Here is a 25806-nt window from a genome sequence, read left to right as displayed (position 1 = left end):
CATTGCATACATAAAAGTGCTTTTAACTCAAAGTTTAGTGTGTACAACAGATTTTTGGATTGTTTAACTGCCATGAAAACAGACTTGTGTTCTGTGTTGTGTTCAAGCTCCTTATGTGGTTCTGTGCTTTTAGTTCCTTTAAGTTCCTTGATTCCTTTTCTTTCTCTGCTTCTAATGTTGACTGTTGAGAGAGGGTGGTTGAGTGTTGCTAATTCTGCAGTGTTGTCTGTGGCTGTTCCTATAATTCTGCCTTCCACGTCATCAGAAGCCTTAACACCCGGAAGTCCGCCAAAGAGTGGCCGGAGCAGTGCGGCATCAGTGGATGGGGAGGGAGAGCGGGAGAATGGGGAAAGGGAGAGCTCTGTGAGCCCACGGGAGTCTCCAGTGTCGCCACATCCACTCCCGGTAACCCTTGCTGATGGCCTGAGCTCAGGGATCACAGGCTTTGACAGCCAGATGAAGAGAAGTCCTTCGGATAAGATGTCCGACCATCATAGTCCCAGTGGATCTGAAGAGGAGGAACATGAAATGGAGAAATCTGAAAGAAGATTTTCTGGTTCACCTGGATTTGGAGCAGATCCTAGAAGCACTATCAACTTGAAAGAGAATGAAAATGAGGACAAAGAAGTGAGTGAAGTCAGTGATGAAGAAGAGGAACAAACGGGAGTTTCCTTAGTGAGCAGTTCTATCACCCCAGACTTGACAACCCAGAAAGAGGATGAACATGAAACCCCTATTCACCTTCCCATGACCCCAGAAGAAGCTAAGAAACGCGGCCTGTCGTTCGACTACACAGAACCTCAGGATCCTGGTCATCCGCATGGTCCTGTGGGCTGGGAGTGCAGCTCTGATAAAACACCACCGGAAAGCAAGAGCCCAGACTCCTGCAGGGCAGATCCGGGATCACCTCTTACACCCAGTGCTGCCGCTGACCAGACCCAAGAGGAATCATCTCTAAGGGACTTTCAGACAGATACGCAAGAGGAAGAAGAGGAAATAGAGGTACCAGAACAAGAAGAGGAAGAGACCCCAGTTCCTCCATTTTCCCGAGAAGTTGCTACACCAAAGATGGAGCTTAAGGCAGAGGAACATCTAGATTCTAATAAAACAAAGGAGGTCAGTCAGGAGAAATACCTGGAGACGAGTGATGATGACGAAGTAGAAACTGAAAAGGTTAAATCTGTTGCCACACCAGAACCTGTTGTCATACCAGAAAATGCTGCCATACCAGAACCTGTTGCCATACTAGAACCTGTTGTCACTAAAGCTAAAGATGCTGTTAAGCCCAGTGCCGAAGTCCCGCCAACAAAACCACCAAGCAAAGCAGCTCTTGTCAAAGAAGCTCCAGCCAAAAAAACGAAAAAACCCGTAGCTACAGTTTCTGCCACTCCTTCCCCCAAAACTGCTCCTAGCCTTCAGAAAACTCCCTCTAAAGATGCTGCTCCGGCCAGAAAAGCAAGTGTCCCATCCAAAGGTCTGTTTTTCTCTTCTGTCCTTCCAAACCCCACACAGATCTTTTAATTTCCTCTTCCCTTTTCTTCTTTTAAAGTAGATCAGTAGAACTTCGCAGCACCCTTTCTGAAAAGCGCACACTCAAATGAGAACGTGTTCGGTTGAAGAAACGGGCTGCTTGTAGCCACAAAATCTCTCTCTCTCTTTTGATCCTCTGTGCCCTGTGTGTCTGTCTTTTCTCCTTCCCTTTCTGTGTGTGGTCAGTGTTATTCTGCTTTTGTCTGTGACTAACTTTCTGCATTGTGCGTTATTGCTGGCACAGTCTTCACCTGCCCCTTTGTATTGCATGTCACCTGTGCATGAATGTTGAATGTATCACTCACAAAACTGTGCAATTCTTTTGTGGGTATACCCTTATTCCAGATGTGTCCATTTTTTGAAACATTCAAATGGACTCAAAGACCCAAGCTTATGGGGTTTGTCTAGAACACGTTTTGAAAGGAGAAGGTCAGCATTTGCTGTAGGGTTCAAGACAAACGTACTCTAAACGTCCCCTGCAGTTGTGCAGACCTCTCTTATAAAGTATCAGACAAAATCACCTAATATTGTGATGTATTCATTACTGCAGGCCATCACTAGGCAATTTAGCAAGCCAAGTTTGCAAGGCACCACAATTGATACACTATTTCTGAATCATTGCACAAATGTCAATTTTCAATATTAACAAACAAACCAAATAACAAACAAAGAAAATATGCATTTTACTTCATCTTTTATATTTTCAAACATTCAAATCTGACACTGATGATGACATGCTCAAAAAAATTGCTGCTTGTTCAAACTACTTATTTAAAATGAGCGGAAACAACCCACTTCTTGAGATTTCATTAGGACAACTTAATTGTTTTATGTTGATTTAACTTAATTCCTTTATGTTGTCCAAACACAAATTGATACCAAATTGCAGTAAGTGTTCTGTCTCAAATGATTTTGCATATTGAAATGCAGTTGGTCTTGCATAATTCCTATATAAAAAATTTAAATGTCGTCTCTTACTTATAAATATTGCATTAACCACTGCATTTGCTAAGAAAGTGCCAACTTTGGTGTAGTTTCTTGGTGTTGGAAGCCAAAAAAGTGTATTCATGACGATAACAATAACAGCTCTGATGGCACATTTTATTAAAGTTGAAGATTAAGCTAAAAACTCTAACACTACTCTTTTGCTGCCTTGCAAGCACTGGTTTTTAATTCAATACAAGAAAAAGTGACTGTTTGTCCCTGTACAAGGTTAAAATACTCTTCATTCGCTTTACTCTCTGTAATAATAAAACAAGGTACTCTGCAAATCAAACGATGCCAAAAAGCCTTTTAAGAAACAAGTTCAGAAGTTCATCAGAGATTCAAAATTTCTGTCATCACTTTACTGGATTGATCAATTCATGCAGAATTCACAATATATCCCTAAGAAAAGCTAGATTAGGAACTAGTGATGGGTCGTTTTTGAACGATTCGTTAATTTTGAATGAATTTTTTGTATGACTCAAGAACAATGAGTCCTCTCAGGGAGTGATTCGTTCATTTGCGCATGCACACATTTGTCTCTATTAAGTTTGAGTCGTTCGTTCATCATGTGAAAAACAGAAGCTAGTCATATGCATTTATAGCCAGAAAAAGTTTTGATGCGTTTATCTCTTGAGTCCACAGTTTGAGTCATCTCACTTTACATGCTTTCATGTGATTAACGAACGACTCAAATACCAGAAGACTCAAAAGATGTACTTTTCATTTACTGTGTCCATTGGTTAAGCTTATATGGGACTGTCAGTGTGACGTGAATGAACCACTGAAATTTAAAGACCTGTCAGAAGATGTGAGCTGACATAATTATTTATTAGTTATTTTCTCTTTGTTATAGCATTCGAGTTTTGACTTGTTAGTAGTGTGATCAGTAGATGAGTTTGGAAGCAACTCGAAAAATTTTAATAATATTTTGGCAAATTGAACAAAATGACACGGAAAAAGATTCGTTTATCTCACTGAATGTGACTCAAAGGTCAAAGTCAGTAAAATAATCTGAACTTCCCATCACTAATAGGAGCTATTTATTCCGTTAATCCTATAAAGCTCCAGAATGACATCAGAAAAATGATACACCTCTTGTATATATTAGATATAGCTTTAATTAACAAAAGAGAGAAGATTCAGAATGAAGTTGACGCTGAGTAAATGATGACAAAATTTCAATTTCTCAATAAATGTTTGTTTCTGGTAGCTATCATAAAGAAACATGCAAAACTGAAATCTGCTGCTTCTGGGTGACATCACCGCTGAAAAATCACATTGAGCACTGATGTTGAAACATATTAAGATCAACTTCCTTTTTTTGGAATCAAGTATTATAGATAACCATCTTGATAAGCGGAAGTCAAAATTCAGGCCACTAAAACTGTCAATACATGTGCTTGCACTTAATGTTTCTTCCTTTCTTACAGCCAAGGCTGGAGCAGGGGCAACTCCTGAAAAAAAGGTATAGTAATTATGACTGGTGGGTTCCTAAGAAATATAGTTACATGTCTTGTAGCCAGATTTGTTCAAATATGGCAGGGGAAAAAACTGTTTCATTTGTTTACAATTAATTTCGATGACACTTCTTTATCTAAATGATTTCAGTTTAACATTTTTATAATTTTGTTTATATTTTGTTGTATTTTACATTTCATTTACTCATTTGTTTTTTCCCATTGCTTTATACTGTCTGTATCACCCTCTCAAACACATAAGACACCCACCACCACACCGCATGCAAAAGCTAGACTCACCCAAAGAGGGTCTTCAGTCACAGGCATCCCCAGAATAAAGCCCTCAGTCACTCCTTCAGCTCCATCATGTCCCTTTAGCACTCCAGCCTGCACAAACTCTGTAAAAAGCCCAGGAACAAGAGAGTCCAGGTTCACAGTGAGTACAGCCACTCATCCCTAACCATTGGTCAAAAGCTTTTTCTTCTCTGCAGGAGAAAGCCACTGAAGTTCATGTCTTTTTTACAACATTAACAAGGACCTATTATGCAGGAATCACTTTTATAAGGGGTTTAAACACAGTTGTGTGGCAACAGTTTGTGAATTTAGCAATTGTTAAATGGTAAAATTGAATGAATGCCCCTTCTTATGTGTCATGGGGGAAAGGCCCACCCAATTATTGACTTTTCCTCATAAGCATATACAGACCTGAGTGAGAAGCAGCCATCCGCCATTAGAGTTTTTTTTACTTGTTGAAGATAATCTCAGCGACTAAAGCCTAGTTCACCCCACATGTCTTTAAACATTGGCAGATATTAATACCTTAAATTAACATATTGCTCAAAATGACTGCATGCATGTCTGCTACTTTTCACTGTGACTTTAAATATATTACATTTTTTTGCCTAGCAACTTCCTACTAACATAAGTATAACTTTCTGATAGCAAAACCATAAATTAACTTCAGCTATATCTTTCAAAACAGCTAATTTTGTGCCAGGAAATATCTCCTGTTTGAAATTGAAAATGTAAGCAAGGCCCAGACCTTTGCGTGTTCTAGTATCTTAATTACATATTTATAGGCTGTATTACCAAAAAGATAATATTTTAGGGTAATGGTGTCATAAAATATGGTGACAGACATTCAAAGCTTACTTTTAATATCTCAATAGAAGTTTTGAATGTAAATATGATGTGACAATATGACGTCTTGTTAAAGAACGGTCAGAATGACCAGTATGGTAAAACTAATATTTTACAGAACTCTAGTTTCACAGTTATTATAGACTACACTCATGTCTGTGTTAACACATAAGTAAGCGAGTACATCAATGCCTATTCTGGCCAATCACAAATGTTTCTGTTGTGCTGCTGAGCACAATGACCATTCAGCTTATGCTGATATGCTCTCTCATTGGCTGCAGCTCGTCACTACATCTGACCACTCGTATGGTCGAGTCGGCTGACTGCTCTGGAATATTCACCATGCTAGATATTGGATTCTCATCTGCGAGGTGTCAGCGATGCATCAGCGTGCCTCTTTGATGCATTGTTTAGTAGTTCACACATAAAGATGGCCGAGCGCCCCCAGATTTCTTCTCGATCACAGCCTGATCTGTCGGCGAGCTTGTTAATTTAAAAATCAGGCTCAAATTGGGCTTAAAATCCAGTAGTGTGAATTAGGCTTAAGAGGATTATAAATGTTTTAGATGCACAAATAAGCACCGTAATCACTTCTAAGACACTTCTTATCACATTTTCTGTTTTTCACACAGATAACGTTAGTCCTGTTTTGAATCTGTTGCTATGCTGACACACAGATGTTTTAGCTCCGCCCTTTTTTTAAAAGAGCACAATCTCATTTGAATTTAAAGCAACAATTTGGTTCAAAGCCTAAAAAGGACAGTTTCAAAGAGTTATAAAAGTTAACTGTGGAGTATTTTCAGCTGAAACTTCACATACTAGGGACATCAGAGACTTATTTTACATCTTGGAAAATAATAGGCCCCCCTTAAAGTCTACTCAAAATAGGGTGCCTATCAGAAGAATGAACTTCCAGTACCTGAGACATTTCACGACGTAAACATCCTTATTGGCAGAGCAGAAAGAGAAGGGAATGGGTGGATTTTAATTATGTATTACTACATTTGAACTGTAAAATGATTATAAATAGCATTAGATTTACCGCTAGCTCATTCTTGCTTTAATTGTCCATATTTAGGCTGGAGATGCAAAGACAAAGACAGCGGGTGCTAAACCCCAAGGAGTTGGTGCCAAAATCCCTGGTAAGTGATTTTTTTAAATAAATATTTTCAGGGTTCTACATGAATCTTTATTTAGTTCCATTAATAGGAAGTATTTTTGGTGACTCAACATCCGACAGGTTGAAAAGGAACTTGAATGTTATTATGTAAACACTTTTTGCAATTTAGTACTGATTTCCTCTATTTTAAAGCATTCAGTATTGCTGTGTACAATCAAAAAATTCACTCAGTAATTATAACATAATACCTGGATGTATTTCAGTGCATTCACTCACAGTTGAAATCAGAATTATTAGCCCCCTTTTGATTTTTTTTTTCTTTTTTAAATATTTCCCAAATGATGTTTGACAGAGCAAGGACATTTTCACAGTATGTCTGATAATATTTTTTCTTCTGAAGAAAGTCTTATTTGTTTTATTTCGGCTAGAATAAAAGCAGATTTTAATTGTTTTAAAACCATTTTAAGGTTAAAATTATTGGCCCTTTTAAGCTATATTTGTTTTCGATAGTCTACAGAACAAATCATTGTTATACAATAACTTGTCTTATTATCCTAATCTGCCTAGTTAACCTATTTAACCTAGTTAAGCCTATAAATGTCACTTTAAGCTGTATAGAAGCGTCTTGAAAATATCTGATAAAATATTATTTACTGTAATCATGGCAAAGATAAAATAAATCAGTTATTAGAGATGAGTTATTAAAACTATTATGTTTCGAAATGTGTTAAAAAAATCTGCTCTCCGTTAAACAAAAACGGGAAAAAATAAACAGGGGGGCTTTATAATTCAGGAACTTTTAATAATTCTGACTTCAACTGTACATATAATGGCAACATGCAAAAGTATGCACACCTTCCTGCTTTGCTAGTCTTCTGGAAGCACAATTTCTGCCTATTGGAAATGGGTTGTAAAACCCCAAGGGCATAGTTTTCTATTTATAGAGCATTTATGCGACTGATTTGTACCACTTTGATTTGTAAAATACAGCTGCTTCACGGATGGAGCAGCGAAGGACAGGACCAGGGTCCATTGAAAGAGGTAAAAAAAAAAAAAGTCCTGGGCCAGGATCTAATCAAATATTTTATTACACTATGCACTGTTGGCCATGATGAATCTTGTATGGATCAAAAATATACATTTTTAATGCCAAAACTTATAAGAATATTATAGGACAGTTTACCCCAAAATGAAAATACTGTCATATTTTACTTGTTCCAAACCTGTTTGAGTTTCTTTACTCTATTGAACACAAAAGAAGATATTTTGAAGAAAGCTAAAAACCTGTAACCATTGACCATTCGTTTTACCTGTTATATAAATCAATGGTTACAGGTTTTCAGCTATCTTTCAAATATCTTATTTTGAGTTCAACAGAAAAAAGAAACTTATAAAGGTTTGGATCCACTTGAGGAAGAGTAAATAATAAGGAAATTTCCATTTTTGGATGAACTATCCTTTTAAGTAAAGATCATGTTCCATTATCCATGATGTTCCATGCTTCCATGATCATATTTAGTAAATTTAACACAGTAAATATGTGAAACAATTTCTTTATTTGTAATGTGCATTGCTAAGCACTTCATTTGGACACCTTAAAAGGTGATTTTCTCAATATTTAGATTTTTTAGAACCTTGTATCTCAGCCAAATACTGCCCTATCCTAAAAAACTTACATCACTAAAAAGATGGAAAGCTTATTTATTTAGCTTTTATCTGATGTATTAATCTCAATAATCATAAAAAAATAAACATTTATGTACAAACAAGTACATTTATGAATTGTTTTGTGGTTAATAAAATGACACGGAAGCTTGTAAATACTATCATGCCAATGGTAGGCTAGAAGGCCTTTTATAGGACAATAAACTATAGTGTAATAAAAAAAAGCAAAAACAGAAGAAAACATTGTGGTCTTCTGCTGTTTCTCATTGTCAGCCGACTCACCTAAAACCCCAGACCGCAGTGGTTGCAGCAGCCCCGCCAGTCGGTCCTCCACTCCCGGGCAACAGGTGAAGAAGGTAGCGGTTGTACGCACCCCACCCAAATCACCTGGCTCGCTGAGATCCCGCGCTCAGATTGCTCCTGTGGCACCCATGCCTGACTTGAAGAACGTCAAGTCCAAGATCGGCTCCACTGAGAACCTCAAACACCAACCTGGAGGCGGGAAGGTAGTTATGTCATGCATGTCAGAAAATTGGGACACAATTAATCTAAAGCTGCAGTGTTTAGTGCAGTAAACTGTAAGAGTCAGTTTTGACCTCATGCAATGTTCACAGGCCAGTCAATTCATCCTTTTTGAGTGTATATTGGGATTCTGTATGAGACTAGCATCATTTCTAAGAAGCCATTACTCAAGCTCACACAGAAAATATTTGAATACAAAGAAAAAATAATGCTTGCCAAGCTAATCTAATGTCTTTAAGAAGAAAACAAACCCCTTTGCAGAGCCGGGGAGCCGCAGTTCGGCTCAAAGCACCTGGTTAACACTCTTGACTCTCCTTTTCCAGGTGACTATTGTTCATAAGAAGATCGACTTGACTAATGTTAAGTCTAGATGTGGATCCAAAGACAATATGCAGCATGTTCCTGGTGGTGGTAATGTGAGTAACCAGTAGGGTTAGAAATCCTCACTTAAGTGCAGTTAATACTAGACATATATTATAAAAGAAATTCATAAATGAGAAATATAAATGATGAAATGTAAAACTAAAATAAAACTATTGGAAATTAGTGCATTTCCCTCTGGATATTTAAATTTATTTCTATGAGTTGAGATTAAATATAAGGAAAATTAGACATTAGGCATTCAAAATGTTCAATTAATTATTAATTAATTCATATTTCTATTTATCCCATTTTACAATATGACCAAAATAGTTAAAACTGTATATATTAATATTTAACATAGTCAATGAAGAGTTTAGATGCAAAAGCATCTAAGTGCCATCTGAAACGTTCTCTTAAAGCAGACCTGGGCATTTTACGATGGACTTCTTTGGTTGGCCTGTGTAAAGTATTTATTTAATTTAAATTAAACTGCAAACAGAGCCTTGCAATGTGCAGGTCTTATATTGCGAGTCAATAAAAGGTAACTTTCACATAGCGTCTTTTGGACGCTTAGTTTTGTTATTTCAAATAGAGACGTGCTTGTTCAGCGTGCAAATAGGATGGGGATGCACATGAGGTATTTCACGCTCACGTTTTCCAAGTGCCGTAAGTTGAAAAAATCAAAACATTTCAGAGTTCTGTGAGCGGAAAAACGAGTCATGTGACAGGAACCAAATAAGGCAGCTTCACACTTTGTAGGGAATCACACAGTAATAAAGGTAAGCAGGGCCAGCAAGAATATGCAGACATTTTTTGCTATTTCTGCAGAAAAATTTGTAAAAAAAAAAAAAAGAATCTGCGGATTTTAAGAGTATCCTATCTAAAAACTTTTAATAATAAATAAAAAAATTATACATTTTTAATTTTTATTTAATGTTTACAATGCAAATTCAATTAGGTCCACTTATTTAATAAACAAAGCAAGTCTCCTATATAAAACAACAAAGAGAGAAATTATTGCTTCACAAACTGCATTGTAAATAAATCATATGAAAATTGTAATAATAGCATTATTATATCACAATAATATTAGTGAAATTAATTAAAAAACTGAAAAATAAATTTACACATATTTAAACAACTAAATACATAGACTAAATGATGTGTAAAAAATTTGGGGATTTCTGCGCACGCAGATTCAGTGTGGGCCCAGTAATTACCTCAGATTAACGATTTAATAAATGCAGATACAGATCCTCTCTCAGTGATAAACATTACATCACATATCCACTTCACATTCAACCTGACTTAAGTGCACTTGTTCAGCCCAACACAGGCTAGAATTCGCTCACTGAACAGTAAAAATATATATGAATAAAAACAAAAATGAACTATGGTGAAGCAATCAAACAAACAACCCTGTGGTATTAATATTAATGGGTCGTCACAATTGTGATGCTGGTCTTTAAAATACTTGTGTAAAATTGATTCATTTTTTTTTTTACTTTAGAGTTTTTATAAATGTTTGCTAAGAGTTTCACAGATTATGACCCTCTAAAACCACAACAGAGTCTAATGTGGCACCTTGGAAAAATTAATTGCCCACCCCTGATCTAAAGAGGTTCAGTAATTTTACTTTGCTCTTTACTTTTACATTGTCTTTAAAGTGAAATACCTGAACATAAACATAGTGGGCTGAGAAAATTCTCATTATAAGACATTTTCAGATGGCACTTAAGAGGCTTCTGCATCTAAACTCTTCAAAGTGCATCATTTAATACTAACGCAAGATGCAAACACATTACCCAAGTAGTAGAATCATGCAAACTTTATGAACATCTCTCAAGTCTTTCTTGATCATGTCTGCAATAGGTGACTGCATTACAGCATTACAAAAAAGCATTACAATGGGAAGTGACTTTTGCTTTAGCTGCGAGCTTTGCTATTAGAGTTCCATGATGGTTTGGCTAGAATTTAGAGACTGCAGCATTCCTGCACGGGTCAGTCCATGGCCAGGACATCCATCTAGATGCCTTTGCCAAAAACTAGTTTGAATGCATTTGCCTGACTCCCCCAGTGTTAGTGTCTCCTCTCACCTGGTGTTCCTCGTGGTGATGCACCTGGATTGTTGACTGTTGTTGCTGCATTGCAGAAGAGCTGTTGTGTAGTGCATGCATGTTTCTCCGCTATTCAGCGTGGAGATATATTCCTTTGCAGATGAAGATTGGAAGATGTTTCAGGATGTTAAATATACATTAAACTCCAAGGGTTATGGATCTTTAGTTGAGTGCTTAAAAAAACATGAGCATGCTCATTGTTATAGCATTTGCAAGGCAAGCTGTTTTACAATCCATAGTATTTCCTTATCTTTTTTGTGATTTTTCTTCTTGAACCAGCCAATTTAGACATTGTTTTGAATGTAATTTCTTGCTTATATGTGACACTGGAGCACAAAACCAGGGTATATTTAAGAAAATAGCCAACAATACATTGTATGAGAAACAATCATCAATTTCTCTTACAAAATAAATAAATAATAATAATAATAATATTAATTATACAGTTGAAGTCAGAATTATTAGCCCCCGTTATTGTATAACAATTCTGTAGACTATCAAAAATATAGCTTAAAGGGGCTAATAATTTTGACCTTAAAATGGTGTTTAAAAAATAAAAAACTACTTTTATTCTAGCCAAAATAAAACCGATAAGACTTTCTCCAGAAGAAAAAAATATTATAAGACTTACTGTGAAAATCTTGCTTTATTAAACATCATTTGGGAAATATTTAAAAAAAGAAAGAAAAAAATTCAAAGGAGGGCTAATAATTCTGATTCAACTGTAAATATGTCTCGGCCAAATATTATCCTATTCTAATAAGTGATACATCAATAGAAAGCTTATTTATTCAGAAAAAGGTGGGACTTATAACTGGTTTTGTGGTCAATAGTCACGTATGTGGTCTCTATTTTAAGCCCATAGCTTCCACTTATACAAAAAGTTAGTAATGGTGATATGCCAATTTTATGTTAGCTTGGTTTCCCATTCCTCTAACTTCTAATTTGGATAAAATGCTACTTTCCTTTATATGTTATCATTCATGTGGTGCATTTTGTAGCTGTATGTGAATGTAGAATGTAAAGATCCAAGTGCTGCACTTGAACATTTTTTGCTGTCTCACAAGTGCTGCTTTTGCCTTCAGAAACCTAGTTTTATCTGAAACCAAAAATAAGATACAACTTTTTTTTCCATTACAGTCTCCTCCTTTTGCACAACATTGAGCGAATCTCTTTCTGACTTTCCATGGCTTAAATCTTATTTAAAAGGGTATATATTTAAAAAAGTGTAATAGCCAAGTAAGGTTCTTTGAGAAAGAATCTGAACATGAATACAATCTGGTATAAATGCCATGTTCACTTTTTTCCACATTGAAATACGCCTCTCATTGAATTTGCATGAAGCATGGGCACAGCAAATGGAATTTATATCAATTTTGAGGTAGCTCTCAGTGGCAGCAAGATCCTACGAACCCTGTTGTTGTGATTAATGGTCATCTTCCTACAACCAATCATCAGCTCCAAAAGCATTTTCTTTTTGGCTGATGACTGATGATATTTGCTTCTTATGCTTCAGATTCAGATTGTGCACAAAAAGATCGACCTAAGCAACGTCCAGTCAAAGTGCGGCTCCAAGGCCAACATTCATCACAAACCGGGTGAGATTTCAATCAGATCATATAAGAAAACTGAATTTAAAATGAAAGTTAGACGGATTAGGCTTAAACCCTTTCAAAAAAAGTCAGTGTATCCACCTTACCTCACTTGACTAATTGTGAATTTTTACACTTTTACATGTATTTTAGGGGGTGGAAATGTCGAGATCAAATCTGAGAAGTTGGATTTCAAAGCCCAGTCAAAGGTTGGATCTCTGGAAAACATTGGACATGTCCCTGGGGGTGGACAGAGGAGGGTATGGATTTTACGTTATTAAACAAAAGCATTGATATTTGAGTTTCAAAAGTGCAATACTGTGTTGCATTAATTGCGTTGGATTACTTAAAAAAATAGTTCACCTAAAAATGAAAATGTACTCACTATTTTACTTACCCTCAAGTGCTTCCAGACTTTGAGTTTCTTTCTTATGTAGAACACAAAAGATCTTTTAAAGAAAGCCTGTAATCATTGACTTCAAGAGTTGGAAAGACAAATACTATATAAGTCAATGGTTACAGGTTTTCAACATTTTTTAAAATATCTTATTTTGTGCTCAGCAGAAGAAAGAAACCTGTAAAGGTTTGGAACAAGTAAAGGGTGAGTAAATGGTGACAGAATTTTCATTTTTAGATGAGCTGCCCTTTTATGGTGGATGTATGAATTCATTCACTACAATAATACAATGCACAACACTACAGAATTTTATGTAATATTATATGTGCCGTATTTGCTTTAAACTCTCCTTCATGGTCAGCATGCTTTCTCCTGCCTGCCAGACTTCAGTGTACTTCTTTTGCGCAGATTGTTGCCTATTTCTTTGAGTTCTCTCTCAGATCTGCCTGCCTGCCAGACTTTAGTATACTCATTTTGCACAGATTGTTACCTATTTCTTTGAGTTCCCTCTTAGATCTGCTGTTTTAATTGGACTGTTTATTAAAACACTGAAAAAGCAGCTAATCTAGAGCAGTTGTTGGTTAATTTTTCAGCCAAAATGTTCAATTCTGTCATCGTTTTCTCATCCTTGTTTTGTTCCAAACCTGCACGACTTTCTGTCTTCCATGGAAATCAAAAGGAAATGTTCAGAATGTTCAGGCTGCTCTTCATTTAGCAAAAAGTGAACTGAATAACTCCTGTGTTTGTCTGAAGAGAAAAACAAATCAAAAGCAAGCACATCAACTCTTTATAAAGATCTGCAGCCTTCATTTAATCTCAATTAAAATGAATCAGAACTGAATCATTAGGGTGACAGAACCGCAGCTGGGTTTCCTGCTCTCCTTTACCTTCTCTCTCTATTGAGCACATTTTCAAGATCACTTACTAGTGCTCACTATTTTTCCATACAGTAATCTTCAGCTCATGTGTCTCTTTAATCACACATACTGTCACTAAAAAATGCTGGCTGAGTGCTACTTTCATGCAGTCAAATTCAAACATGTTCTGGAATTAAGTATGAGTGCTGATCTAAGAAATATCGGCATCACATAAACACGAACAAGCCTACACTACCTGACAAAAGTCTTGTCGCCTATCCAAGTTTTAGGAACAACAAATAATAACTTGACTTCAAGTTGATCATTTGGTATTAGAAGTGGCTTATATGAAAGACAAAGGCCTCCAGATTATGCTTATTTTACCAAAATACAATATGATCATTCCTTGATTTTTAATTATTTAATTATGACAGTAAGGTCTGACTTTGCTTAGACAAAAGTCTTGTCACTTAATAGAAATGATGTACAGTATAGAATATAAAGTCATTTATAAAGTTAATATATTGTTTGACTCCCATGAGCTTAGAGGACTGCATCCATACATCTCAGCAATAACTCAAATAACTTATTAATGAAGTTATCTGATATGGCAAAGAAAGCTCCCAGAGTTCATCAAGATTCTTTGGATTCATCTTCAATGCCTCCTCCATCTTAACCCAGATATGCTCAATAATGGTCAAGTCCGGTGACGTGGCTGGCCAACGCTGGAGCACCTTGACCTTCTTTGCTTTCAGGAACTTTGATGTGGAGGCTGAAGTATGCGAAGGAGCGCTACCCTGTGGTTTTTAATGTAATGGGCAGCACAAATGTGTTGATATGAATGCTGTTGATGTTGCCATCCACTCGGCAGATCTCTTGCACATCCCCATACTGAATGTAACCCCAAACCATGATTTTTCCTTCACCAAACTTGACTTAATTCTCTGAGAATCTTGGGTCCATGTGGGTTTCAATTGGTCTTCTGCAGTATTTGTGATGATTAGGATGCAGTTCAGTAGATGATTCATTGGAAAAACCTTCTGCCAGTTTTTCGAAATGATCAACTAGAAGTTCAGTTATTATTTGTTGCTCTTACAACTGGGATCAACGACAAGACTTATGTCAGGTAGTCTATATTAAATCCTGAAACTTCAAAATTGCAGATTACATTTTTTATAAACAAGTTCAAGACATTTACAAAGTTTCATTCAATTCAACATTAACATATGGCAATACTATACATTTTACCGTACGGCAGTTAGGAAAACTAGATTTTCTTAATTAAACAGTGATTTACTGAACAAATTGTGGCTCTGTCTTTAAGTTACAGTTGTTTAAATATTTTTATTTGCAAAAACAGATAATTACCATTAGATGTAACCAGATAATTACTAAACAGTCATTTTCAGATATTAATGTTTTTTTTTTTGTGTTTATTAAAATGTGCAATTAGAAAAAGATTCATGTAGCTTACTAAAACTGAGGGTTTTCATTAATTTTTAGAAATCACATTTTATTGAAGAGTACAACTGCACAACCTTTTTAAAAATGCGTCTATCTTCATATACACTAAGGCCCAATCGCAATTCTACCCCTTCCCCTTATCCCTACCCTTTGTTTTCCCCGTACCTGTGAAGAGGAGTCTCAATTCTCTTTAGCTTGAAAGTGTAGGACTAAGCGGAAGGGGTAGATACCCCTTCGAACAAAGATTTTTCAGGACCAAGGGGTAAGAAATAGAAAACACCAGCCACAACGGCAGGATAGCTGTACATGAAAGTAAAGAGATCTGCAAATTAGTATTTTTTGTCATTATTATATATTTTTACAACAAACAATCATATGTTTGAATAAATTCATAATGGCGTTCGTGTTTTACTGTCATGCTTTAAAAAAAAAAAAAAAAAGCTAAAATAAAAACCGCTAAATTTTGCAATATATAATGCATAATTATAACTCCTGTATAGCAGTCCCACAACATTCTAACACTCGATGACACTGCAATACCCTGTCAGGAAAGTCTAGTGGCTGAAAATGAGCTTTTTACAGTGTCTGCTATAATGTTAATGTTGTTTTAGGTGTGTTTACATAGATGAATATAGTCACTGTGTAAATGCGCAGTACAGCTACGATCTTATTGCCACATTAGAGCGTTATGATAACATCATATTGTTTCCTTCAGTGATTCAGATAAACACCAAAAAAGCATGAGATCGTGATGACATATGATGACGTACAGAAGTAGAATTGGGATTGGGCCTAAATATAGCTATATGACTAAATGTAGTCAAATATAAAGACTAAATAAATACTAGTGAAGAGAATTTCTCTAAATATTTGCACTACTGGTCTAGAGTTGACTGCTAGAGATTATAGGCAAGAAGTGAGCTATATAAAGTCTAGTGAAGTTTTCACATTAACTGAACAAGCATATACTAAAACAATTTTTAAATTTAAAGATTTAGATCTATTTTTAGCTTAAGAGTGTTAATAACATTGACCTTAATATGGTTTTAAAAAATTAAAAACTGCTTTTATTCTAGCTGAAATTAAACAAATAAGACTCTCCAGAAAAAATAATATTATCAGACATACTCTGAAAATTTTCCTTGCTTTGTTGCACATAATTTGGGAAATATTGGGAAAGGAAAAAAAATTCAATGGGGGCTAATAATTCTGACTTCAACTGTATATAAAACTAATATACATAAAAAAATTAGCACATTAATTAATAACAAAAATACAGTTTGTTTTGTAAACATGCAAACTAAAGCAAAAAACAATACTAAAGTTTTTGATAAAAATAAATGCCCGATTAAACTTGATGCTTTCCTATTTTTGACTAATATAAAAAGTATAGATATAAAACACATGAATAAATCAGCACAAATATTTGGTTCACCAGCAGTCTGAAACTGTTCATTCATTGATGGATATTATTACTTGACCCAAAAGAAGATCTGCACTCTTACACTGAGAGCACTGAGACAGCTTCATCCCCTCTCTCTGCATTCCTTCTACTGCGATTGTTTTGAATCACTTCATAACCTCATTTCACAATTTGTATCCCAATCCATTTTGTTTTGTTTACCCATAACCCTATGAACTATGTGGCGTCCCATGCTGTAGAGGGAGAAGGAGAAGGAAGCAGAGCCGCAGGCCGCAAATGCTTCCTATAATGGGGATGCTGTTCACTCTAATGAAGTGGACATGACCTTTGACCTTCACGACTCTGAAGGCAACAGTCTGGTTAAGTCAAAGGCCCTCAGTAAGTATATTACAGGAACTATGGGGTTTCGATTTAAATGACGGACTGTATAATCACTACATATAGTTTGGTCTGTAATAAGCAGTGTTAAGGAAAGTCACCTTTGAAAGTAATGCATTAAATACTCCCCTCCCAAAAATAACTAGTTACTTATTTATTTATTTAAGGACAGTAATGAATTACAACACATTTGAATGACCTGTTCTTACCTGGCTGAGCCTTTACTTTTTTTAGAGCTTGCAGGTTTTTTTTTTTTTTTAATCAAGGAGCTCTGCAATTAACAACGCACTGTACAACCTTCATTTACTTAAAAAGAAAAAACGCATCAAAAGAACCCAGAGCTATACATGCCATATATACTTTAATTTAAATTTTAAAGCATCATTATTGCTACTTTTGTACTTTTAGTTTAGTAAAATCACTGTCCATTTAGGGCGTACTCACACTATGCTATCCGAACCATGCCCAGGCCCGTTTCCCAGATCGTTTGAGAAGTGTGAGAGCTCTGAATCGTGCTCAGGCGCAGTTCTCTTGGCCGGCCCTGGTCCGGTTGGAAGAGGTGTGCCAGAACGCGGTTCACTTGGGCTCAGAAGCTGAAGACGAGAAGTGATTTTTACAGGACTGTTTCATATGTGTTTATTAATCATTCTCACTGTTTAATGAACGCAAACTGTCATAGATTACTAAAGACGCAATTTAGCTAACCTACTAATTCCTGGAGCACGAGGACTTTATAATTGTTTATAAGCGTCAAAAGTGGCTGATCTCTTCGGCGAAATATTTGACTGCATGTCACTGCATCTCAAACCACTTAAAACAATATAACAATATAAAGAAATCTTCACTGTGCTGAGCGAGAGTGCATCTTTAACTGAACAGCGCATCAGAGGACGTAAGCGTGCCCAGGGCAGAATGAAATGAGATTGCGGGCCGTCGGGTGAAACATGAGGTGGGACAAGCGTGCTTCGGCCCAGTTAAAGGCAGCTGTACATAATGTGAGTACGCCCTAGGTAATTAGCTTTTAAAAATACATTTCAGAATTAAAACTAATGTAGTCACGTTGAATCACACAATGAGCTCCCCATGGGAACAGACAGAAACCAAGATGGCTCTGGCTTAGATTTCAGCAATGGAAGTATTCTCATTATTTTGAATTGAATAGACGGAAAAGGAGAGTGTCTCTAAAACTAAAACATAACTCACAATGCATTTTTGAAAAAAGAAAAGTAAATTCTGCAGGACATCGGCCCAGGAGCAGAATTTGACACTCCTGCTCTAATGTTAGAAAACAGTATGATTGTTTTGAATGCAAATGATCAATGTAAATCCCCTAAAGAAAACTAGTGCTGCAGGTTTAATACACACACACTACATTAAATATGCAAGACACTTCTTACCTCAGGTTGTCCACTAGAAGGCAGTCTAACTGTATGACCTGGATGACTTTCAGCTGCTACTGCAAATGAAACTGGGATAGCATCAAATATATTAGACATTTCGAAATGTGTGGGATCAGTGAGCCTTTTAGATTCAAAAATACTTTTATTGAACAGGGACACATTTTATTTTTCAGCACTGATTATTTAGATTTATTTACAGTACAACATAGAATAGTGACTGCGGTCAGGACGCAGTCCGTTTTTTAAAGAACAATTTTCTTTTGTTAATTTATCATAGATAATGTATCATATATAATGTTGTTAATGTATCATATATAATCCAAGCAAGCATTTTTTTTTTATGTCTAAAAGAATTCAAATAGACGTCTAAACATAGATGCCTTGGCTAAAAGAAGTCTAAATCTGGGCTCTCATTGAAAATCTAACATGTCAAACAATAGTCAAAACAGAGTACTTTACTGTAGCTTTGTTTTAGCCAAGACATCCACATTTAACATCCATAAACAAAATTGCTTGGTGGGATGCTTCATTTTTTCTGATTTAGAGTGACAACTGTCCTGAATTCACCTGATTTATTTGTTTTTTTTTTGTTTGCAAAATCTGTTGATGTTCATCAAACTTAATACAAATTCCACCTTTTCTCCCATCAGATTGAGAGCCACAAGCTAAATTTCCGTGATCAAGCCAAAGCGCGCACTGACCACGGTGCTGACATCGTCTGCAAGTCCCCTGACATTTCCACGGACGGATCCCCTCGCCGCCTCAGCAACGTGTCTTCCTCCGGCAGCCTCAACATGACCGACTCCCCACAACTGTCCACACTGGCTGATCAGGTCTCGGCCTCCCTTGCTAAACAAGGCCTGTGAGCTTTCCGGCTACTGACGAATCCAGAAAAGAAAGAAAAAAAAAGTTAAAACGTATCTCCTTCAGTCCTTTCAAATAAGGTGCTTGTCGGATTTCTCCCAACTAAAAGTTGTCCCAGCAGCTTGTCTGCTTGTAAAATAATTCTTGCCACTCGGCACGGAGGGACAAGAATTGATGTTATTGGCTCAGTCCATCAATGAAAAAAAAAGGGGGGAAATACAAAATAAAAGGAGCTGGTGGTGTATTGATCCAAATGGTCATTTACAGCACTGAGTAACCTGTTCCGTTTAATACCCTGGTTTTAAAAGAAACAACATTTGCTTTCAGAGCTGTATTTGCTTTGTTGCCTTATCGTGAATGTTTTTATTTACCATAACTTATGCACTCCTGTTTTGACATGCAGCAGTAGGGAAGGCAAATATGCAGTTACCATGAATTTGATGATTTAACACAAATTTAAGAATGATAAACAAGTCTGCGTCACTTAAATCAAACGCAAATTTCATTGATCAAAGTATAAAAACACCAGTGGTGTGTTTTGACCCAAAATAAGAAAACATTTCCTTTCAGAATATTCTTGTATGTCCTTTCAAACTACAAATATGCTTCTGTACTTTATCCCAGCATATTGTCCAGGCCTTTCTGCCCCCATGATGAATGCATAGGAGGTTGCGTCACTGAATGGAAAAACAAATCCTCTTGCTTTGCCTCTATTTGGTAGTAGTAAACAAATGTTAATATATGTCAAAATAAAAATGAACTAATGCTGTTGGACAGGGCTCAACAATAAGGATTCTCTTCTGCCTACCACTCGAGTGGAACAGATCTTATTTAAATATATATATTTTTGAATAATTTATTTTTGGATTTTTAGCAGTGTTTTGTTTACAAATATTTAAGTTATTATTTTTTTTTATTATTTATTGCATACGTCAACTGTTTTCATAAAAAATTCAAAGCAATGCATCTTTTTGGTTTAAAACCAACCGATCCTGCAGGCCAGTAGCCAGCCTATTAGAAGGGGTGGTTCTTTTTTTCCTTAAAATGTAATTATTTATGTTTTAATGCCATTTCAGCAGCATTGGCTATAATCATGGCAAAACATATAAACAAACATACATTGAACAAAAAACAAATAGCAACAACACTGAAACAAGTCATATACAATCTTTTAGTTTGATTAAAGATAGATAATTGCTCCAGAAGGCACCTTTTTAAACATTTCACTTCAATTATTTCATGAATAAAAACCTTCTTAAGTCACAAAAAGGTTTTTCTTCCCCTTTCAATAAATATGCGCGTGTTAGGCTTGAGTGTCCGATTCTACATCTCGTATGTACAACCCGGTCATGTGTCTACTTTCAAAATGCTGATTGTTTCTTTCATTTACAAATGAATTCACTTCATACAATTTATTTCTACATCCATCCCATTCGCCATTTCTTATTAATAAATAGATTTACATTCCATCAGACACAGGAATTTTACATTCTGTGATCTCCAACTGTAGGGCTTCCTTAGGCTTTTTTATCTGCACGTTTGTTTCTAATGAATCTTATATGACCAGGAATCCAGCAGAAAATAATATCAAAGTCTGATATTTGATATAATTTGATATCAATATCAAATGTTTTCTTTAAAAGAAATAAAATCAAAGGATGATCGGTTTTCTTTTTCTCAAAAAGTGGAGCTTTTTGCAGTTATTCTCCTCAATTTCTATTAAATTATGAAGTTCAAATACTGCATTTTAGGGAAATTTTAAGCACTAATCTTTGCTGCATTAGCTTGCCGGACTCTGATCATAACCACACTTTTTGATGCAACAAAAGTGCTTACCATACTGTTTTACCACAGGGTTTATTTATAAATGAGCATTTAAACTAAATAATTACAGTTTTATAAATCATGTTGAGGTTAGATTTTTTTTTTTTTATAAAAGAATTGAATAAAGTAGTATAAAAAATACTTATTTAAAATACAAGTTTATCATCATGCATCACTAAAAAACAATTAGGAGTCTGCTAAAAGTTAATAAAAAACAACTAAAAACATTACAAACTGTAGCCTGTAGGTAAACAACAAACTGGCCAGCTCATTTCTTCAGTCTGAATTTGTATAATTAGAAATTTAATCAAGTGATACTCGCTGCAGAGCCACTAGGGCAGAGCTGAGGTCCAGCTCCTCCTTGCTGCACTTATACAAGTGATGTCACGGGAGAGCTCAAGCTTCCACTCATTGGAGCTAAAGTGGCTCTGCAGCGAGCAGCGAGTCTCATAAATTATCTCATATACTGTACGGGCCAAATTCCGGACTTTGTCAGTGGTCTTTCAAACCACCTGACCACCCCTTCTGGCTACAGGCCTGTTCTGTCTACAATTAAATGACAATAAGTGCATGACTTAACTACATTAAGCACAGTAAATGTTTTAATGTTGAGTGCAAAAAAGAGGTTGATTAAACATTTATGATATTAGAAAGAGTAATAAAAAAAGGTATCCAGCATCAAGATTAAGATTTAGTGTAAAAAAAAAGACCTCAAGATCACTTTGCCATCCTTATTGTTGAGCTCTGTTTGCCCTGCACAAGCACCATCAATCAGCTTTTTGTTAACTGACCCCAACGCTCAATGGCAACAATGCTTCTGTATCAGTGGATTTCAGCCTCTGCATTTAAAATGTTTTTCCAAAGAATGCATGAATGGACATCAGACTCAATAAAAACAACACCACACAGAGAAATCTCATATTGAGAACAGACAGCTGAGAAGTGCCTCCCCTGTTTCCATCAGCTTCATTTCAGAAACCAGTTTTAAAGATTCTCTCCGGTCTAGTACAGATTCAGTCTAGTCCATCAGCACAGAGCTGATCCATTTGGTGTGAAAAAATGACATTATTTAACACATAGCCGAGCTCCCCCTTCAGTCCAAATCACAACTCTCACACCCTGCACATTTCCCCAGCATGCTATGAACTTCACCCATGGTCTCCTTGATAGTAGCCAGTCACCACGTCCCTGTCCAATAACCTTTACTATAGCGTCAACCAATATTTAAATATGTAAAGAAAGAGAAAAAAGTGGAGGAAAGATACAAGGAACAAAGCTACCTGCTAAAATCCAGGTTTATGTTGCACTCTTTTTCTAATAGTGTTGTGTGGACGATGTAAAAAAAATGTACGAATGCGTTTAGACGATCTGATACTACTAGGCTTTTTATTTTATACCTGCAGTGCGTTGCTCATTTGAAAATGAATGCACTGGTTTGAAGCAACAGCTGCCTCAAACTACGCTACTTCTTAAGATGTATAGGCTATCTTGTGTTTAAATGAAACGGGGAGGAAATATATAGGTAGAGCAACGGTTAAATTTGCATCCAGAATCCACACTATCAGTAAAACGACAAGCTTCAGACGGATATTGCTGTAACCCGATATGACGTCCTGAATACAGCATGCTGCTAACATAAACCTGAGCATTTAGACTTGTGGGTTAAGGTTTAGAACAGACTTTTAAAAGATAAACCGTGTAAACGTGGCACTGGGGGAAAGGTTTTTCGAGTAATTCTGCCCTTTAGCTGTGTTTCAACGGTTCGGTAATCCGTTAACGAGTCCCACCTTTTCTCCTCAGTTTCATTTCCCGCCTCTGCTCTTCTCATCGCGGTTCCTCATTCTAGCTTGACAGTTGTGATTGTCCTTATCGTAATGTGTTTTATTAATTGGTTTACACTGATACTCCTTGCTGTAAACGTGAATTTGGAAATAAAGTCCGTATTAAACTGCTTTACCTGTCCTTTGTTTTACTTTTGGTCTCGTTTTCTCGTGAAACAAACGGATGCAACATCGTTTGGTCAGGTGTAGCCTAGTTGCGTTACACGTCTTCGGTCACTTTGGACTGTGAAGGTTAAGTGTGTGACTTCGATTTCTAGATAATAGGGGGTAAAAAATGCACTTAGAAAAAAAAAATACGTACAAATGTGTACGTCCAGGCAGGGTGCGAATTATACATTGACGATTGGGGGTCAAGTTGTTATGCTATGTTCAGTAATATGCCTCATTGAACCAAACTTTTATATTTGCCTAATTTAATAACTAAGTTTGTCATCAAACTTGTTCTATTTTTTCAGTGTTTTGAGGGATATTGAGTGGTTCTTAATGACATTTGTGATAAATAAATAAATAAATAAAACAGTGAAAGGTTTGCTTTCTGGCACCTAATGGATGACTAAGAAACACGTTCGTATTGTACATAACTTCCATGTGGAAGCCAGTGAATAATCAAATACAAACTATGTATCTAGATTTAGACACCTACAAACACATTTTTAAAAGAAAAAAGTTTTGTGAACATTTTGAATACTAGATTTGCCGGTTTCAAATCGATGATTTAATATTTTTGGCGCAAACCTGTATATTAAACAAATGTACATTGAAGTTATTTATTATTGTAAACATTAATATTAAGATATAAATCAGAGAAAACTATTTCTTAACCACTAAAGGGCAGACTCCCACATTAAATTTAATTTTGATGTCCTTCAGGGAGGATCAAGCATATATTAGAGGGGGTCAGACCACCCTGTAATGGACTATAAGCTGCACGGCTAGTATTTCAGCCAATAATGAACTTTCGGTGAAAGATTTGTGACTATTTTCAATAAGACTCATTTTACAGCATTGATGTTCTTATTTAATTCAAATCAGTTAAATAAACTTAAGCATCCATTTGCTTGTTAAAGCATTAAAGAGACGAAAAACCTTTTAAACACAGGCGCCGTCATTATCAACAGGCTAGTGCAGAAACTCCATTGAAAATACTGCAGTAAAATTAATGTCCATTTTTCAAAGAAATGGCATAGAAAAATGTAATTTAATGCAGTGCTTCTTGTTTGGTCTGGACCCACTTTATATCGCATCTCAGCCAGGCAGTGAAGATGACTGTTTTTTTTCAAATCAGATCTTAAATGCAGCAGTTTTGTATAGAAAGACAATAAACCGGAAGCCCTGGGGCTGGCTGACTGAAATTAAAAGTCAGTGTGCATACACCCCATTCACACCCTTAAATACAGGCCTATTGTAAAGTCAGATTAAATCATGGGCAGAATTTAATAAAAATAAGGTGTTCTACTTGGTTAGTTATTTGTTGTTGGCCTACTTGCATTGTTTAGCTATACGCTGCAATACAAATGCATATATATTTTGTTTAATTTAACATTTAAATAGTTTTTAGATAAGTGTTAAAGGGGTCATTTAGGCTATCTATTAACAGAATCAAAATAACCATGGAATAAATCTGTTTCATAGTCAATTTAAAGAATTTATGAAAACACTGGCAAGAAATGCAGTAAAGCTATTAGCTAACAATTACGTAATAACTAACAACCAGTTAGGATTTCAAAGGTTTTATGAGATTAACATCTCCTGTAGGCGATCCTTTCTTTTTAAATCAATGAATTTACAAGACTTTCCGAGCTATTCTGGAAAAAGACTTGGTCTAACTACAAATATATTGATTACAATTCAATATTCATTTTCTTTTGGCTTAATCCAGGGTCACCACAGCGGAATTAACCGCAGCATGTATTTTACACAGCAGATGCCCTTCCAGCTGCAACCCATCACTGGGAAACATCCATAAACACTCAATCACACACATACACTACAGTCAATTCATCTTACCTAATTCACCTATATCTTTGGACTTGTGAGGTAAGCTGGAGCACCTGGGGAAACCCACATGAACACAGGGAGAGCATGCAAACTCCACACAGTAATGGCAACAGCCTCAACCTGGGCTCGAACCAGCGACCTTCTTGCTGTGAGGTGACTGTGCTACCCACTGTGCCACCATGACACAACTTTACAAAAATGTTCAACTTTAAATTTGGCCAATAATCCAAGCAAGCACAACTTTACCTACCAATTTGGAAAGGGGGAGGGGGGAGATTAACCAGAGGTATTGTTGCTCTGGCTTGAAGCAAGACATCTAAAATTAAAAATAAAGGAAAACTAAGAGTGTGATACTTTTTCTTATTTGAATAGATTTATCATACCTGGTCTTTAGCATCCTTTTGAATGTTTAGTAGTAGTTTTAAATGAGTGGCCTTTATCTGGGAGTTCAGGCGATGATTACAGTGCAGATAAACCCTGAACATTCACTTGATTTCTAAATTGAAAATTGATTAATCCGTTAATCAGACAAAACTTGCTTCATTTATGAACCTGATGATAAACCATTTTTCCTAAAACAGAAAGACAGAAGACATTCAAGTACAATATATTTCACTTTTAATTTGAGAAGCACAAATGTTCCTGTCAGATCAATTATCGATAAACTTTTTTTTTCTTTTTACTCGTTGCCTCTGCATAAAGAAAGTGTTAAATATTCTCATGTGTCTTCTCCCTAGACAATCAGGACAGCTACAGCCTGAACAACAAACACAGTAAAGAATCAAACAAGGTATGTACAAAATAAACTTTTTTTTTTGATGTTGTCTTTTTGTACAAACTATTACATGCTAAAGGATATACCAGACT

General features: G+C 36.0%; 1 protein-coding gene across 48 annotated transcripts in view; it reads left to right on the top strand.

The window, feature by feature from the left end:
* The window catches only part of maptb (microtubule-associated protein tau b), a 56008-nt gene extending 32956 nt beyond the window's left edge, over positions 1–23052 (top strand). For 10 of the 48 annotated variants that reach the window (XM_087244274.2, XM_087244270.2, XM_087244268.2 and 7 more), the window contains 7 exons: positions 3948–3982; positions 6193–6256; positions 7225–7275; positions 8173–8405; positions 12418–12499; positions 12647–12753; positions 19063–23052. In XM_087244274.2, coding sequence (XP_087100400.1) covers positions 3948–3982; positions 6193–6256; positions 7225–7275; positions 8173–8405; positions 12418–12499; positions 12647–12753; positions 19063–19278 — 788 coding nt within the window. In that variant the 3' untranslated portion in view covers positions 19279–23052. Of the gene's footprint in view, positions 1–265; positions 1475–3947; positions 3983–4236; positions 4411–6192; positions 6257–7224; positions 7276–8172; positions 8406–8744; positions 8838–12417; positions 12500–12646; positions 12754–16873; positions 17013–19062 lie in introns of all 48 variants that reach the window. The other 38 variants (XM_087244253.2, XM_087244251.2, XM_087244247.2 and 35 more) reach the window with 8 other exon arrangements.
* Positions 23053–25806: the final 2754 nt, after the last annotated feature.

The sequence above is a fragment of the Danio rerio genome, chromosome 3, assembly GCF_052040795.2.
Source record: "Danio rerio strain M-AB ecotype USA chromosome 3, GRCz13ab, whole genome shotgun sequence".
In the NCBI taxonomy this organism is placed as follows: domain Eukaryota; kingdom Metazoa; phylum Chordata; class Actinopteri; order Cypriniformes; family Danionidae; genus Danio; species Danio rerio.
This window is presented reverse-complemented; position numbering and strand designations above follow the sequence as displayed.